Source organism: Balaenoptera physalus, assembly GCF_965194825.1.
Source record: "Balaenoptera physalus genome assembly, chromosome: 1".
NCBI classification, from domain to species: Eukaryota; Metazoa; Chordata; class Mammalia; order Artiodactyla; family Balaenopteridae; genus Balaenoptera; species Balaenoptera physalus.
The window spans coordinates 190,584,419-190,601,759 of record NC_138882.1 but is presented as its reverse complement, the minus strand read 5'-3'; the positions used below and the strand labels follow the sequence as shown (position 1 = coordinate 190,601,759).

General features: G+C 40.3%; 1 protein-coding gene across 10 annotated transcripts in view; it reads left to right on the top strand.

The window, feature by feature from the left end:
• Positions 1-17,341, top strand: part of PER3 (period circadian regulator 3) — a 71,936-nt gene that overhangs the window by 36,283 nt on the left and 18,312 nt on the right. For 8 of the 10 annotated variants that reach the window (XR_014263394.1, XR_014263395.1, XR_014263396.1 and 5 more), the window contains exons 16-18: positions 14,043-14,285; positions 14,623-15,293; positions 16,673-16,787. Coding sequence is in view for 7 of the 10 variants with exons in the window: in XM_082461015.1 (XP_082317141.1) it covers positions 14,043-14,285; positions 14,623-15,293; positions 16,673-16,787 (1,029 nt within the window). In the remaining 3 variants the exon portion in view is untranslated. The other 2 variants (XM_082461016.1, XM_082461014.1) reach the window with 2 other exon arrangements.

The following is a 17,341-nucleotide window of genomic DNA, read 5'->3' as shown; positions in this document are numbered from 1 at the left end:
TTTAAACTGAAAAAAAAAACCCATTTCACCCACCCCCCACCTCTGGCAACCACCAATCTGTTCTCTGTATCTGTGAGCTTGACTTTTTTTAATAATTTATTTTTAGATTCCATATATAAGAGAGATCATATGGTATTTGTCTTTCACTGTCTGACTTATTTTACTTAGCATAATGCCATCAAGGTCCATCCATGTTGTTTAAATGGCAAGATTGCATCCTTTTTTATAGCTGGATAATATTCCTGTATGTATGTGTGCGTGTGTGTGTAGACCAGAGTTTCTCTGTACATCCATTGATGGATATTTAGGTTGTTTCCATGTGTTGGCTGTTGTAAATAGTGCTCCAGTGAACGTGGAGGTGCGTTTATCTTTTCAAATTAGTGTTTTTGTTTTCTTCAGATAAATACCCAGTAGTGAAATTGCTGGTTCATATGATAGTTCTAGTTTTAATTTTTTTTTTTTTAAACATCTTTATTGAAGTATAATTGCCTTACAATGGTGTGTTAGCTTCTGCTTTATAACAAAGTGAATCAGTTATACATATACAATATGTTCCCATTTCTCTTCCCTCTTGCATCTCCCTCCCTCCCACCCTCCCCATCCCACCCCTCTAGGTGGTCACAAAGCACCGAGCTGATCTCCCTGTGCTATGCGGCTGCTTCCCACTAGTTATCTATTTTACATTTGGTAGTGTATATATGTCCATGACACTCTCTTACTCTGTCACATCTCACCCCACCCCCTCCCCATATCCTCAAGTCCATTCTCTAGTAGGTCTGTGTCTTTATTCCCGTCTTGCCACTAGGTTCTTCATGGCCTTTTTTTTTTTTTTTTTCCTTAGATTCCGTATATATGTGTTAGCATACTGTATTTGTTTTTCTCTTTCTGACTTACTTCACTCTGTATGACAGACTCTAACTCCATCCACCTCATTACAAATACTTCCATTTCATTTCTTTTTATGGCTGAGTAATACTCCATTGTATATATGTGCCACATCTTCTTTATCCATTCATCTGTTGATGGACATTTAGGTTGCTTCCATGTCCTGGCTATTGTAAATAGAGCTGCAATGAACATTTTGGTACATGACTCTTTTTGACCTATGGTTTTCTCAGGGTATATGCCCAGTATTGGGGTTGCTGGGTCGTATGGTAGTTCTATTTGTAGTTTTTTAAGGAACCTCCATACTGTTCTCCATAGTGGCTGTATCAATTTACATTCCCACCAACAGTGCAAGAGTGTTCCCTTTCCTCCATACCCTCTCCAGCATTTATTGTTTCTAGATTTTTTTGATGATGGCCATTCTGACCGGTGTGAGATGATATCTCATTGTAGTTTTGATTTGCATTTCTCTAATGATTAATGATGTTGAGCATTATTTCATGTGTCTGTAGGCCATCTGTATATCTTCTTTGGAGAAATGTCTATTTAGGTCTTCTGCCCATTTTTGGATTGGGTTGTTCGTTTTTTTGTTATTGAGCTGCATGAGCTGCTTGTAAATCTTGGAGATTAATCCTTTGTCAGTTGCTTCATTTGCAAATATTTTCTCCCATTCTGATGGTTGTCTTTTGGTCTTGTTTATGGTTTCCTTTGCTGTGCAAAAGCTTTTAAGTTTCATTAGGTCCCATTTGTTTATTTGTGTTCTTATTTCCATTTCTCTGGGAGCTGGGTCAAAAAGAATCTTGCTGTGATGTATGTCATAGAGTGTTCTGCCTATGTTTTCCTCTAAGAGTTTGATAGTGTCTGCCCTTACACTTAGGTCTTTAATCCATTTTGAGTTTATTTTTGTGCATGGTGTCAGGGAGTGTTCTAATTTCATACTTTTACATGTACCGGTCCAATTTTCCCAGCACCACTTATTGAAGAGGCTGTCTTTTCTCCACTGTATATGCTTGCCTCCTTTATCAAAGATAAGGTGACCATATGTGTGTGGGTTTATCTCTGGGCTTTCTATCCTGTTCCATTGATCTATATTTTTGTTTTTGTGCCAGTACCAAACTGTCTTGATTACTGAAGCTTTGTAATATAGTCTGAAGTCAGGGAGCCTGATTCCCCCAGCTCCATTTTTCGTTCTCAAGATTGCTTTGGCTATTCGGGGTCTTTTGTGTTTCCATACAAATTGTGAAATTTTTTGTTTTAGTTCTGTGAAAAATGCCAGTGGTAGTTTGATAGGGATTGCATTGAATCTGTAGATTGCTTTGGGTAGTAGAGTCATTTTCACAATGTTGATTCTTCCAATCCAGGAACATGGTATATCTCTCCATCTATTTGTATCATCTTTAATTTCTTTCATCAGTGTCTTATAATTTTCTGCATACAGGTCTTTTGTCTCCTTAGGTAGGTTTATTCCTAGATATTTTATTCTTTTTGTTGCAGTGGTAAACGGGAGTGTTTTCTTAATTTCACTTTCAGATTTTTCGTCATTAGTGTACAGAAATGCAAGAAATTTATGTGCATTAATTTTGTATCCTGCTACTTTACCAAATTCATTGATTAGCTCTAGGAGTTTTCTGGTAGCATCTTTAGGATTCTCTATGTATAGTATCATGTCATCTGCAAATAGTGACAGCTTTACTTCTTTTCCGATTTGGATTCCTTTTATTTCTTTGTCTTCTCTGATTGCTGTGGCTAACACTTCCAAAACTATGTTGAATAATAGTGGTGAGAGTGGGCAACCTTGTCTTGTTCCTGATCTTAGTGGAAATGGTTTCAGTTTTTCACCATTGAGGACAATGTTGGCTGTGGGTTTGTCATATATGGCCTTTATTATGTTGAGGAAAGTTGCCTCTATGCCTACTTTCTGCAGGGCTTTTATCATAAATGGGTGTTGAATTTTGTCGAAAGCTTTCTCTGCATCTATTGAGATGATCATATGGTTTTTCTCCTTCAATTTGTTAATATGGTGTATCACATTGATTGATTTGCGTATGTTGAAGAATCCTTGCATTCCTGGGATAAACCCCACTTGATCATGGTGTATGATCCTTTTAATGTGCTGTTGGATTCTGTTTGCTAGTATTTTGTTGAGGATTTTTGCATCTATGTTCATCAGTGATATTGGCCTGTAATTTTCTTTCTTTGTGACATCTTTGTCTGGTTTTGGTATCAGGGTGATGGTGGCCTCGTAGAATGAGTTTGGGAGTGTTCCTCCCTCTGCAATATTTTGGAAGAGTTTGAGAAGGATAGGTGTTAGCTCTTCTCTAAATGTTTGATAGAATTCGCCTGTGACGCCATCTGGTCCTGGGCTTTTGTTTGTTGGAAGGTTTTTAATCACAGTTTCAATTTCAGTGCTTGTGATTGGTCTGTTCATATTTTCTATTTCTTCCTGGTTCAGTCTCGGCAGTTTGTGCATATCTAAGAATCTGTCCATTTCTTCCAGGTTGTCCATTTTATTGGCATAGAGTTGCTTGTAGTAATCTCTCATGATCTTTTGTATTTCTGCAGTGTCATTGGTTACTTCTCCTTTGTCATTTCTAATTCTATTGGTTTGAGCCTTCTCCCTTTTTCTCTTGATGAGTCTGGCTAATGGTTTATCAATTTTGTTTATCTTCTCAAAGAACCAGCTTTTAGTTTCATTGATTTTTGCTATTGTTTCCTTCATTTCTTTTTCATTTATTTCTGACCTAATCTTTATGATTTCTTTCCTTCTGCTGGCTTTGGGGTTTTTTTTGTTCTTCTTTCTCTAATTGCTTTAGGTGCAAGGTTAGATTGTTTATTCGAGATGTTTCCTGTTTCTTGAGGTAGGCTTGTATTGCTATAAACTTCCCTCTTAGCACTGCTTTTGCTGCGTCCCATAGGTTTTGGGTCGTCGTATCTCCATTGTCATTTGTTTCTAGGTATTTTTTGATTTCCCCTTTGATTTCTTCAGTGATCACTTCGTTATTAAGTAGTGTACTGTGTAGCCTCCATGTGCTTGTATTTTTTACAGATCTTTTCATGTAATTGATATCTAGTCTCATAGCGTTGTGGTCGGAAAAGATACTTGATACGATTTCAATTTTCTTAAATTTACCAAGGCTTGATTTGTGACCCAAGATATGATCTATCCTGGAGAATGTTCCATGAGCACTTGAGAAAAATGTATATTCTGTTGTTTTTGGGTGGAATGTCCTATAAATATCAATTAAGTCCATCTTGTTTAATGTATCATTTAAAGCTTGTGTTTCCTTATTTATTTTCATTTTGGATGATCTGTCCATTGGTGAAAGTGGGGTGTTAAAGTCCCCTACTATGATTGTGTTGCTGTCAATTTCCCCTTTTATGGCTGTTAGTATTTGCCTTATGTATTGAGGTGCTCCTATGTTGGGTGCATAAATATTTACAATTGTTATACCTTCCTCTTGGATCGATCCCTTGATCATTATATGGTGTCCTTCTTTGTCTCTTGTAATAGTCTTTATTTTAAAGTCTATTTTGTCTGATATGAGAATTGCTACTCCAGCTTTCTTTTGATTTCCATTTGCATGGAATATCTTTTTCCATCCCCTCACTTTCAGTCTGTATGTGTCTCTAGGTCTGAAGTGGGTCTCTTGTAGACAGCATATATATGGGTCTTGTTTTTGTATCCATTCAGCCAGCCTGTGTCTTTTGGTGGGAGCATTTAATCCATTTACATTCAAGGTAATTATCGATATGTATGTTCCTATTCCCATTTTCTTAAATGTTTTGGGTTTGTTATTGTAGGTGTTTTCCTTCTCTTGTGTTTCTTGCCTAGAGAAGTTCCTTTAGCATTTGTTGTAAAGCTGGTTTGGTGGTGCTGAACTCTCTCAGCTTTTGCTTGTCTGTAAAGGTTTTAATTTCTCCATCACATCTGAATGAGATCCTTGCTGGGTAGAGTAATCTTGGTTGTAGGTTTTTCTCCTTCATCACTTTAAGTATATCCTGCCACTCCCTTCTGGCTTGCAGAGTTTCTGCTGAAAGATCAGATGTTAACCTTATGGGGATTCCCTTGTGTGTTATTTGTTGTTTTTCCCTTGCTGCCTTTAATATGTTTTCCTTATATTTAATTTTTGACAGTTTGATTAATATGTGTCTTGGCGTGTTTCTCCTTGGGTTTATCCTGTATGGGACTCTCTGTGCTTCCAGGACTTGATTAACTATTTCCTTTCCCATATTAGGGAAGTTTTCAACTATAATCTCTTCAAATATTTTCTCAGTCCCTTTCTTTTTCTCTTCTTCTTCTGGGACCCCTATAATTCGAATGTTGGTGCGTTTAATGTTGTCCCAGAGGTCTCTGAGACTGTCCTCAGTTCTTTTCATTCTTTTTTCTTTATCCTGCTCTGCAGTAGTTATTTCCACCATTTTATCTTCCAGGTCACTTATCCTTTCTTCTGCCTCAGTTATTCTGCTATTGATCCCATCTAGAGTATTTTTAATTTCATTTATTGTGTTTTTCATCATTGCTTGGTTCCTCTTTAGTTCTTCTACGTCCTTGTTAAATGTTTCTTGCATTTTGTCTATTCTGTTTCCAAGATTTTGGATCATCCTTACTATCATTATTCTGAATTCTTTTTCAGGTAGACTACGTATTTCCTCTTCATTTGTTAAGTCTGGTGTGTTTTGACCCTGCTCCTTCATCTGCTGTGTGTTTTTCTGTCGTCTCATTTTGCTTATCTTACTGTGTTTGGTGTCTCCTTTTCACAGGCTGCAGGTTCGTAGTTCCCGTTGTTTTTGGTATCTGTCCCCAGTGGCTAAGGTTGGTTCAGTGGGTTGTGTAGGCTTCCTGGTGGAGGGAACTAGTGCCTGAGTTCTGGTGGATGAGGCTGGATCTTGTCTTTCTGGTGGGCACGTCCACGTCTGGTGGTGTATTTTGGGGTGTCTGTGGCCTTATTATGATTTTAGGCAGCCTCTCTGCTAATGGATGGGGCTGTGTTCCTGTCTTGCTAGTTGTTTGGCATAGGGTGTTCAGCACTGTAGCTTGCTGGTCATTGAATGATGCTGGGTCTTGATGTTGAGATGGAGATCTCTGAGAGATTTTTGCCGTTTGGTATTACGTGGAGCTGGGAGGTCTCTTGTGGACCAGTGTCCTGAAGTTGGCTCTCCCACCTCAGAGGTACAGCCCTGATGCCTGGTTGGAGCACCAAGAGCCTTTCGTCCACACGGCTCAGAGTAAAAGGGAGAAAAAATAGAACGAAAGAAAGAAAGAGGCTATAATATAGTGAAGTAAAATAAAGCTATTATAAAGCAAAGCTATACAGACAAAATCTCACCCAGAAGCATATACATATACACTCACAAAAAAAGGAAAAGGGGAAAAATTAATATATCCTGCTCCCAAAGTCCACCTCCTGAATTTGGGATGATTCATTGTCTATTCAGGTATTCAACAGATGCAGGCACATCAAGTTGTTTGTGGAGTTTTAATCCGCTGCTTCTGAGGCTGCTGGGAGAGATTTCCCCTTCTCTTCTCTGTTCGCACAGCTCCTGGGGATCAGCTTTGGATTTGGACCCGCCTCTGCGTGTAGGTCGCCTGAGGGCGTCTGTTCCCCGCCCAGACAGGACGGGGTTAAAGGAGCAGCTGCTTCGGGGGCTCTGGCTCACCCAGGCCGCGGGGAGGGAGGGGTACAGAGGAGGCGGGGCAAGCCTGCGGCGGCAGAGGCTGGCGTGACGTTGCACCAGCCTGAGGCGCGCCGTGTGTTCTCCCGGGGAAGTTGTCCCTGGATCACGGGACCCTGGCCGTGGCGGGCTGCACAGGCTCCCGGGAGGGGCGGTGTGGAGAGTGACCTGTCCTCGCACACAGGATTTTTGGAGGCGGCAGCAGCAGCCCCAGCGTCTCATGCCCATCTCTGGGGTCCGCGCTGATAGCCGCGGCTCACGCCAGTCTCTGGAGTTCGTTTAGGCGGCGCTCTGAATCCCCTCTCCTTGCGCGCCATGAAACAAAGAGGCAAGAAAAAGTCTCTTGGCTCTTCGGCAGCTGCAGACTTTTTCCCGGTCTCCCTCCCAGCCAGCTGTGGTGCGCTAACCCCTTCAGGCTGTGTTCACGCTGCCAACCCCAGTCCTCTCCCTGCGATCCGACCGAAGCTGAGCCTCAGCTCCCAGCCCCGCCCGCCCCGGCGGGGGAGCAGACAAGCCTCTCGGGCTGGTGAGTGCTGCTCAGCGCCGAGCCTCTGTGCGGGAATCTCTCCGTTTTTTCCTCTGCGCCCCTGTTGCTGTGGGATCCGCGCTGATAGCCGCGGCTCGTGCCCGTCTCTGAAGTTCGTTTAGACGGAGCTCTGAATCCCCTCTCCTCGCGCACCAGGAGACAAAGAGGGAGGAAAAAGTCTCTTGCCTCTTCGGCAGCTGCAGACTTTTTCCCGGACTCCCTCTCGGCTAGCTGTGGTGCACTAACCCCTTCAGGCTGTGTTCACGCCGCCAACCCCAGTCCTCTCCCTGCGATCCGACCAAAGCCCGAGCCTCAGCTCCCAGCCCCGCCTGCCCCGGCAGGTGAGCAGACAAGCCTCTCAGGCTGGTGAGTGCTGGTCTCACCGATCCTCCGTGCGGGACTCTCTCCGCTTTGCCCTCCGCGCCCCTGTGGCTGCGCTCTCCTCCGTGGCTCCGAAGCTTCCTGCTCCGCCACCCACAGTGTCCGCCCGCGAAGGGGCTTCCTAGTGCGTGGAAATCTTTCCTCCTTCACAACTCCCTCCCACTGGTGCAGGTGCCGTCCCTATTCTTTTGTCTCTGTTATTTCTTTTTTCTTTTGCCCTACCCAAGTACAGGGGGAGTTTCTTGCCTTTTGGGAGGTCTGACGTTTTCTGCCAGCGTTCAGTGGGTGTTCTGTAGGAGCAGTTCCACGTGTAGATGTATTTCTACTGTATCTGTGGGAAGCAAGGTGATCTCTGCGTCTTACTCTTCCGCCATCTTCCCACCTCCCTAGTTTTAATTTTTTGAGGAACCTCCGAACGGTTTTACAAAGTGGCTGCACCAGTTTACATTCCCACCAACAGTGCACAAGGGTTCCCTTTTCTCCACATCCTTACCAACACATTATTATTATTATTTTGGCTTTTGACCAATCTTCTTTTATCTTATTTTTTTAATTTTTTAATTTTATATTGGAGTATAGTTGATTTACAATGTTGTGTTAGTTTCAGGTATACTACAGCAAAGTGATTTAATTTTATATATTCATATATCTATTCTTTTTCAGATTCTTTTTCCATATAGGTTATTACAGAGTATTGAGTAGAGTTCCCTGTGCTATGTATTAGGACCTGGTTGGTTATCTGTTTTATATATAGCAGTGTGTATATGTTAATCCCAACCTCCTGATTTATCCCTCCTCCACCCCCACCTTTCCCCTTTGGTAACTGTAAGCTTGTTTTCTAAGTCTGTGAGTCTGTTTCTGTTTTGTAAATAAGTTCATTTTATCATTTTTTTAGAGTCCACATGTAGGTGACATCATATGATATTTGTCTTTCTCTGTCTGACTTACTTCAGTTAGTATGATCATCTCTAGGTCCATCCATGTTGCCGCAAATGGCATTATTTCATTCTTTTTTATGACTGAGTAATACTCCATTGTGTATATATACCACATTTCTTTATCCATTCCTCTGTCGATGGACATTTAGGTTGCTTCCATGTCTTGGCTGTTGTGAATACTGCTGCTGTGAACACTGCTGTGCATGTATCTTTTTGGAGTTTTTGTCTTTTCTGGATATATGCCCAGGAGTGGGATTGCAGGATCATATGGCAAGTCTAGTTTTTAAAGAACCAACATACTGTTCTCCATAGTGGCTGTATCAATTTACATTCCCACCAACAGTGTAGGAGATTTCCCTTTTCTCCACACCCTCTCCAGCATTTATTATTTGTAGACCTTTTGATGATGGCCATTCTCACCAGTGTGAGGTGACACCTCATTGTAGTTCTGATTTTCATTTCTCTAATAATCAGTGACGTTGAGCATCTTTGCATATGCTTTTTGGCCATATGTACGTCTTTTTGGAGAAATGTCTTTTTAGGCTTTCTGCCCATTTTTAAATCAGATTGCTTATTTTTTTGTTTTTTTGGCTGTTGAATTGTATGTGTTCTTTATATATTTTGGATATTAGCCACTTACCAGGTATATGATTTGCAAATATTTTCTTCCATTCAGTTGGTTGCCTTTTCATTTTGTTGATCGTTTCCTTTGCTGTGCAAAAGTTTTGTTCTTCTTTCTCAAGATGGCTTTGGCTATTCAGGGGCTTAGATGTTTCCATACAAATTTTTCGACTGTTTGTTCTGTTTCTCTGAAAAATGCTATTGGAATTTTGATAGAGATTGCCTTGAATTTGTATATTGCTTTGGGTAGCATGGACATTTTAACAATATTAATTCTTCCAATCCATGTGCACGAAATATCCTTCCATATATTTGTGTCTTCTTCAATTTTAAATGTTAAAATATCTTTGCATTCCTGGGTTAAACCCCACTTGGTCATGATGTATTTCCTTTTTTATATATTGGATTCATTTTACTAAAATTTTCATAAGAATTTCGAGATCTGTGTTTATGAGAGCTATTGGTCTCTCATTTTGTTTGTTTTTGTTTTAATGACTTTGGTTTTGATATCAGGATAATCCTGGCCTCATAGCATGAGCTGGGAAGTGTTTTGTTCTCTTCAGTTTTCTAGAAGACTTTATGTAGAATTGGTATTTTTTCTTCCTTAGATGTTTGCTCAAACTCACCAGTAAAGCCATCTGGGCTTGAAGTTTTCTTGGTGGAGAAGTTTTTAACTACAAATTCAATTTTTTAAATAGATATGGGGCTATTCAGGTTTTCTACCTCTTGTTGAGTGATCTTTGTTAGTGTGTATGTCCCAAAGAACTGGTCAATTTTGTCTAAGTTGTCAAGTTTATTGGAAAAAGTTGTTTATAATGTTCCCTTATTATTATTTTGATGTCTAATGATAGTAGGGTCTCTAGTGATGTTTCCTCTACCATTTCTGAAATTGGTAACTTATATCTGCTGTTTTTTTCCTCATCAGTCTTCCTAGAGTTTAATCAATTTTATTCCTCTCTGCAAAGAACCAACTTAAAATTTTATTGATTTTCTCTATTTATTATTTTTCTGTTTTCTACAATACTTAACAGATTTTTACTCTGATCTTTATTATTTCCTTTCTTCTGCTTACTTTTGTTTTACCTTGCTCTTGTTTTTCCAGTTTCTTAAAATGGAAGCTGAAGTCATTGATTTCAGACATATTTCTTCCCTAGTGGATTTTAGTGTAAATTTTCCTTTTACTCTCAGCTGCATTTCACACATTGTGATGTATTTCATTTCATTTTCATCATGTTCAAATGCTGCCTAATATCCCTTTTTATATCTTCTTTGAAATCATTTACATTATCACATATGTCATATATATATATATCATCATATATTATTTAGAAAGCATATTTAGAGATTTTCCAGACCTCTTTATGTTATTGATTTCTAATTTAATCCCATTTTGATCAGAGAAAATACAAAACTTGAATTCTTTTAAATTTATTGAGACTTGTTTTATGGTCTGTATATGGTCTATCTTGGTAAATGTTCTGTATGCACTTGGAAAGGATGTTTACTCTGCCCAGTGTATAAACTAGGTCAGGTTGGTTGATAGTCTTGTTCAAGTCTTCTCTATCCCCCAGTTTTCTGAATACTTGTTGTACCTCAGGAGGAGTGTTGAAGTCTCTGGCTATGATTGTGGGCTTGTCTATTTCTCCTTGCCATTTTATCAGTTTTTGCTTCATGCATTTTGAAGCTTTCTTATTTTGTGCATAAATGTTTAGAATTGCTGTGTCCTTTTGATGAACTGATCCTTTTATCATTGTGAAATGACCTTCTTTATCCCTTGCCTATTCTTTGCTCTAAAATATACTTTGTCTTATGTTACTATATTCACTCCAGCTTTTTTTTCTTTTTTGATTAGTGTTAACATGTTATATCTTTTTCCACCCTTTACTTTTAACCTACGTATGTCTTGGTATTTAACGTGGGCTTTATTTTAGTGGTTGCTTAGATTTTATGATGTATATATTTAATTCTTCCCAGTCTACCTTCTAGAGATATTATACCACTTAATGCATAGTATAAGAACCTTAAAGTACTATACTTCCAGTTCCCCCCTTTGGCCTTTGTCTATTGGCATATATTTCTACATATGTTAGAAATCCCACACTACATTGTTATTATGCTTACTTACATAGTTATTATCTTTGAAAGAGATTTAAATGTTTACCCCTGTAGTTATCTCTTCCAGTGCTTTTCATTCCTTTATGTAGATTCATCTGATATCATTCTCCTTCTGCCTGAGGGCATTCCTTTTCTATCTCTTGTAGTACAGGTCTACTGATGATGAATTCTTTCCATTTTTGTATGTCTGAAAATGTCTTTATTTCACCTTCCTGCTTTAAAGACATTTTATTAGAGTGTAGAATTCTAGGTTGACAGTGTTTATCTTTCAGTACCTTAAAGATGCTGCTCCACTGTCTTCTCATTTGCATTGTTTCTGACAGGAAGTCTGCTGTCATATGTATTGTTTCCATGTCTTTTTTCTGGCTACTTGTAAGATTTTCTCCTCATCATTAATTTCAAGAATTTGAGGGACTTCCCTCGTGGTGCAGTGGTTAAGAATCTGCCTGCCAATGCAGGGGACATGGGTTTGATCCCTGGTCCGGGAAGATCCCACGTGCCGTGGAGCAACTAAGCCCATGCACCACAACTACTGAACCTGCGCTCTAGAGCTCATGAGCCACAACTGCTGAGCCCACATGCCACAACTACTGAAGCCCACTTGCCACAACTGCTGTAGCCCGTGCACCTGGAGCCCGTGCTCCACAACAAGAGAAGCCACCTCAATGAGAAGCCCGTGCACCGCAGTGAAGAGTAGCCCCCCACTCACCGCAACTAGAGGAAGCCTACGCACAGCAACGAAGACCCAACACAACCAAAAAATAATTAATTAATTAAAAAAAAAAGAATTTGATTGTGATGTTCATGATGTAGTGTTCTTCATGTTTTTTGTGCTTGGAGTTCATTGAGCTTCTTGGATTTGTAGGTTTATGGTTTCCATCAAATAGAAAAAAATGTTTTCCCTTATTTTTAAAACATTTTTTCTGTTTCCTCTTTTTCTGGGACTCAAGTTATAGGTATATAGGCTGCTTGAAGTTGTCTCACAGTCCACTGATGCTCTGTTCATTTAAGTCTTTTTCAACTTTTTAGGTCTTTGTTTCATTTTGGGACAGTCTCTGTTGCTATGTCTTCAGGTTCACTAGTATTTTCTATTGCAATAACTAATCTGTTGTTCTTTCCATTCAGTATATTTTCCATCTCACATATTTTAGTTTTCATTTCCAGAAGTTCTGTTTGGATGATTTTTAATATATCTTCCATGTCTTTATATAACATATTTAATCTTCCCTGTGGCTGTGTGCAATACAGTATAATAACTATTAACGTTCTATCTGCCAATTCTACCACCTCTGCCAGCCCAGGGTTGGTTTTGCTTGATTAATTTTTCTCCTTATTGTGGGTTGTATTTTCTTGCTTCTTTGCATGCCTAGTCTTTGATTGGATGCCAGATACTGTGATTGGGTGCTGAATATTTCTGTATTGCTGTGAGCACCGTTGAGCTTTATTCTGGGACCCAGTTAAGCTATGTGGAAACAGATTGGTCTTTTCAGGCTTTGCTTTTAAAATTTGTTAGGCAGGACCAGAGCAGTGTAGGGTAGGCCTAATTCTTCTCTGCTACTGATGCAAGACCCTTCAGAGCATTCTACCCAATGCCCATGGATTATGAGATTTTTCTAGTCTGGCTCTTGGGAGTGAGCCCTGTTCTCCAGCTGGTGTGAGCTTCGGTCTGATCCTTTCAGGTGATTTTTTTCCTCCCATCCGTGCACTGGTGAGGACTCTGGGGTCCCTGCAGCTGTCTGGAGTCCTCTCTGTGCAGCTCTCCTCTACACTTCTCGTCCTGAAAACTCCAGCCACGTGGCCTCCCCAGACTCTCAGCTCTGCCTCTGCCCTCAGGGAGCCCACGAGGCTCACCTGGTTTCCCCACCTTGCTCCTCAGAAACTCTCAAGGCAATAAGCTGGGCAGATGTGGGGTTCACCTTGTTTTCCATCCCTTAGGAGTCACTCTCCTTTGTTACCTGATGTTCAGTGTCTTGGAACTTACTGTTTCATATATTTAGTCCCTTCCTGGTTGTTTCAGGTGGGAAGGTCAGTCTAGTCCCTGTTCCTCCATCTTGGCCAAAATCTGAAGTCCTTCCGCTATGTTGACTTAGACGAGTCAGTGCCTGTTTCTGGATGAGGAATGGGGGCATGCCCACCCACACCTCAGTACCACACAGCAGGGGAGAGGTGGAATGGATGCTGGGAGAACCCACCAGTGTCCACCATAAAATCTTTTGTACCTGGAAGAAGTAATGTTTAGAAGCAACTCAGCATCCATCTACAGATGCTTACTTTAGTAAAAGTCATAAATACATCATATGTGATGCACTGATAAAAGGGATATCGTTAAATGAAAAAACACATTGCAGGCTAGTGTACAAGATTATATGCCGTTTGGGTAAACATGGAGGTGAGGAATAAGAATCTGTATTCATGCTTATTTATAGATGTGTAAAGAAAGTAGACAGATATATAAGAAAATAAAAGAAATGGTTTTCTGTGGGGAGAATAAATGAGAACTAGGCAGATCACGTACAGGGATAGGGAGAAGCTACTAAATGTCTTTCTAATACATGCTGATTTTTGAACCACATGGATATATTACATATTAAGAAAAATAAATCCAAACATAACGATTTCTTGGAGAATTCAGGGAGATAGAAGAATATTTACAATGAAAGCAAGATTTAAATAAGTATGCACATTGAGTATTACAACTCTAAAACGTATACACAAGTGTACAAAGAGTATAAAGGAAGGCAGAAAAATTAAAAATTTATCTGCTAGATTGATGAAGGTTTTATGTTCCAGCTGTTGTAATGATTGTAAACATTTATTGAAAGATAACTAAATGAGTGAAAGTAAATAAATGCAAAATAATTGGTAGGAGTTAAAATTAAATCTGTCTTCCTCCACTTCATCAGAATTGAGTCCAACAGAGCTTGGCACCCTGCCCTTTGAGCCCTGGACCCTCAGCACACACCCAGCTCCACTGGCCTCAGAAGAGTTTAAACACATAGGGCTCACGAAGGCTGTGCTGTCAGCCCACACGCAGAAGGAAGAACAGTGTTATGTGGATCAATTCCGGGACAAGATTCTGTCATCACCCTACAGCTCCTATCTTCAGCAAGAACGCAGAAGCAAAGCTAAATATTCAGATGTTCAAGGTAGTTAAATTTTTAAGAATATATTCCATTTATCAACATAGTTGTCAAATTTATAAATCATACGTGAGTACTGGGAGATACAAAGTGAAGTATAGGAGTTTTGCTTGTAAGAAACTGATTGAGAGATATTGAAATAAGTTTATTTTATAGCAACAGCTTTTACCCAGGATCTTGTTCATCTTTTTAGAGCTATTTTTTGTCATCCCTGTAGTGGACATAGTTACTATCGGCCGATGTTTATTCTTTGTAAAATCTACTTAGAATTATCTATCAACATTGTCCTTCTCTTCCGTTCTGGGTTGGTTTTCTGTAACACGCCTTCCTCTTTATCCTTTAGGAGATTCTGCTTCCAAGCCTACCCAATCCGCTGGTTGCAGGAAGGGGAAGCACAAGCGTAAGAAGCTGCTCATGTGGTCGGACAGCAAGGGCACTAAGGATGACTTCTGTCCCCACCTCGTAGGAGAGGCCCAGGATGGACAGCCCTGGTGCCCTTTGTCCACCTCCTCTCCTCATGCCTCTGGCCCATCGTTCCCGGCTGCAGTGGTGGTTTCCAGCCAGGCCCCTTGCCTCGTCCAAGCCCTTCCCCTCCCAACTGTGACCTCCCTGGGGAGAGAACGTGCAGCCTCAGAAACTGCGCTGCAGAGTCTGCCTGAGCCGCCTTTCCCCAATGGCTTGCAGTCTTTCCCAGCTCTGCCCTCTGCTTGCTTAGATACTTTTATGAACATCTTCCTGCATGACCCCCCTATCTGTCCTCTCTTGTTACCACCATTCTCCCCATATCCATTCTTGGGAGCAGCAGACTCTTCTGAAATACCCTCCTCGGTATCAGCAGTGGCTCCAAATCCAGGCCCACCATCTTCAGCCATCAGCCAAAGGAGTGGCGAGGGAAAGTGGGGGACCCAGAATGAAGGGCACCCCCTCATTAACTCAAAGAGCAGCTCCCTGCTCCAGCTTGACCGGCTGCAGGAGGACAGGCCCAGATCCTGTGCATCCCCAGAAGCTGAGTATGTAAGTGATGCTAACTTTCAACACACAAGCGAGAAAATAAATGTGCGTCCTCTTATTAAAATTAAGGTTTTTTGCACTGAGGCTCAAGACTAATGGCCTAGATGGGTAACTGTATTACAGCTGAGGTTGAGACTTTGTTCTGCAGAAACATGCAGTATATCCTCCAGACTCCATTTAAAAAGCTGCAGTGAAAGAATCTGCTATGTCCTGAGTTCTTACATACTTTGCGAGGTTTTCCCCAAAGTGCTATCTTTCAGATTTTCTTTGTGAACTGGATTTCCCCTCTGCTTTAAAATTTGATATCCAGGTATTAAACTTAAGTGTTCATTGCCTATAGAATGTGTTTTCTTACTTACAACTGGGGTTATGGGCTAGTTAGGCAGGAACAAGCCATACTGATAAGACATGAATTTAGCAATTTTACCTTTTCAGACACAGTTATAGGACACCAGGTCTGTATGGAGGGGGTAGGAGCTCATTTTTGTCATTAATTATCAGTAAAGTAGTCAGTTTATATAGTTTTATACTTACCCATGTCATTTTTTTAAACGAAAAATGTTTGGTCACTTTCCTTTAACTTTTCATCTCTTTACCTAAAAAGGCATTCTCAGATTTATTTGTCAGGTTACACTTTGGGATAAGACCTTCCTATACTTAGGTATAGGATCCAAGACAAGCGTGAATATTTATGCAAAGTTTTTCTTCAGTCTTCCCTTCAAGGTATAATAATGATTTTAAACAAATGTTCAGAATCTGATGATCCAAATCAAGAAAGTATGCTCAATTTTGAAAGCCTGATATTAGTACACTTGCTAGAAATCTAATGCAAAGCCTGGGCTACGGAATCAGACCTGGCTTCCAATCCCGGCTCTGCCACACGTTAGGTGGGTTAGCTTACACAAGTTATTTAACCTTTCTATGCCTTTGTTTTCTTATTTGACAAATGGAAAGATTAAGACTTCATGGCTTTTTCTGAGGACTAAATTAAGTAATATTTATATAGCCCTTCTCCCCATGCAGTATAAGCTCAGGATAGCTGGAACATGGTTTTGTTCACTATTATATTACTAGTGTTTTGAACAATTCTTAGAACACATAAAGTGTTCAATATATGTGTTCTGAACGACAAAAAAATAATAATAAAGCACAAACCTGTATGGTTCCTGGAATGTAATAGGTGCTCAAAAAGCAGTAGTATCTTTAATATTATAAATAAAGGAACTTTGACCGCATTCCTGGGGACAGGCTGAAAATGTTTTACTTCTCAGTTACGTATATACCTTTTTTTCTGTTTAACATGTGAAGTTGAAGATCTGCCAGTTATTTTGTAACAGGATGCTTGAGATGTTCAAATCTTTTCTTGTGTCCTTACTTTCTAGCAGCCTGTCAGTCTCAACAGTGAGAATAAGAACGATCATTTTACTACCAGTGAACTGTCTACAGTGTCACTGCACGAGGCTTCTCTGCTGGGAACTGGTTCTGCAGCAGCAGCAGGTAGTGGATCAAAATGACACATTCTTCACACTCTGTGGTCAGGAGGTGACTAGGTAACAGGCTGTCTGGTTTTGGTCCTGGCGTGAAAGTACAGTATTTTTTTTCTTTTTGTAAGCTTTATTGGGGTATATTTACATACAATAAATTCACCAAATTTAGGGGTACAAATCAAGAATTCTCACAGATTGTCTACATTAGTGTAACCGCCACCACCGTCACCATATAGAACGTTTCCAGACTGTGACCGCTTGCAGTCTGCCTGCCGCCCTGATCCTCCACCTCCTGGCAAGCACTGATCTGCTTTCTGTCACTTTAATGCTGCTCTTTCTGTAACTTCATATAGATCGACTCATCCAGTTTGCAGTCTTTTGTGTCAGCATAGTGCTGTTGAGATTCATCCTTGTTGTGTATATCAGTAATTTGTTCCTTTTTATTGCCAAGTGGAATTACATTGTATGGATAGCGATTCATCAGTTGGTGGTTATTCGGTTGTTCCCAGTTTGGGGCTATTATGAATAATGCTGCTGTGAACATTAGTGTATGAGTCTTTTTGT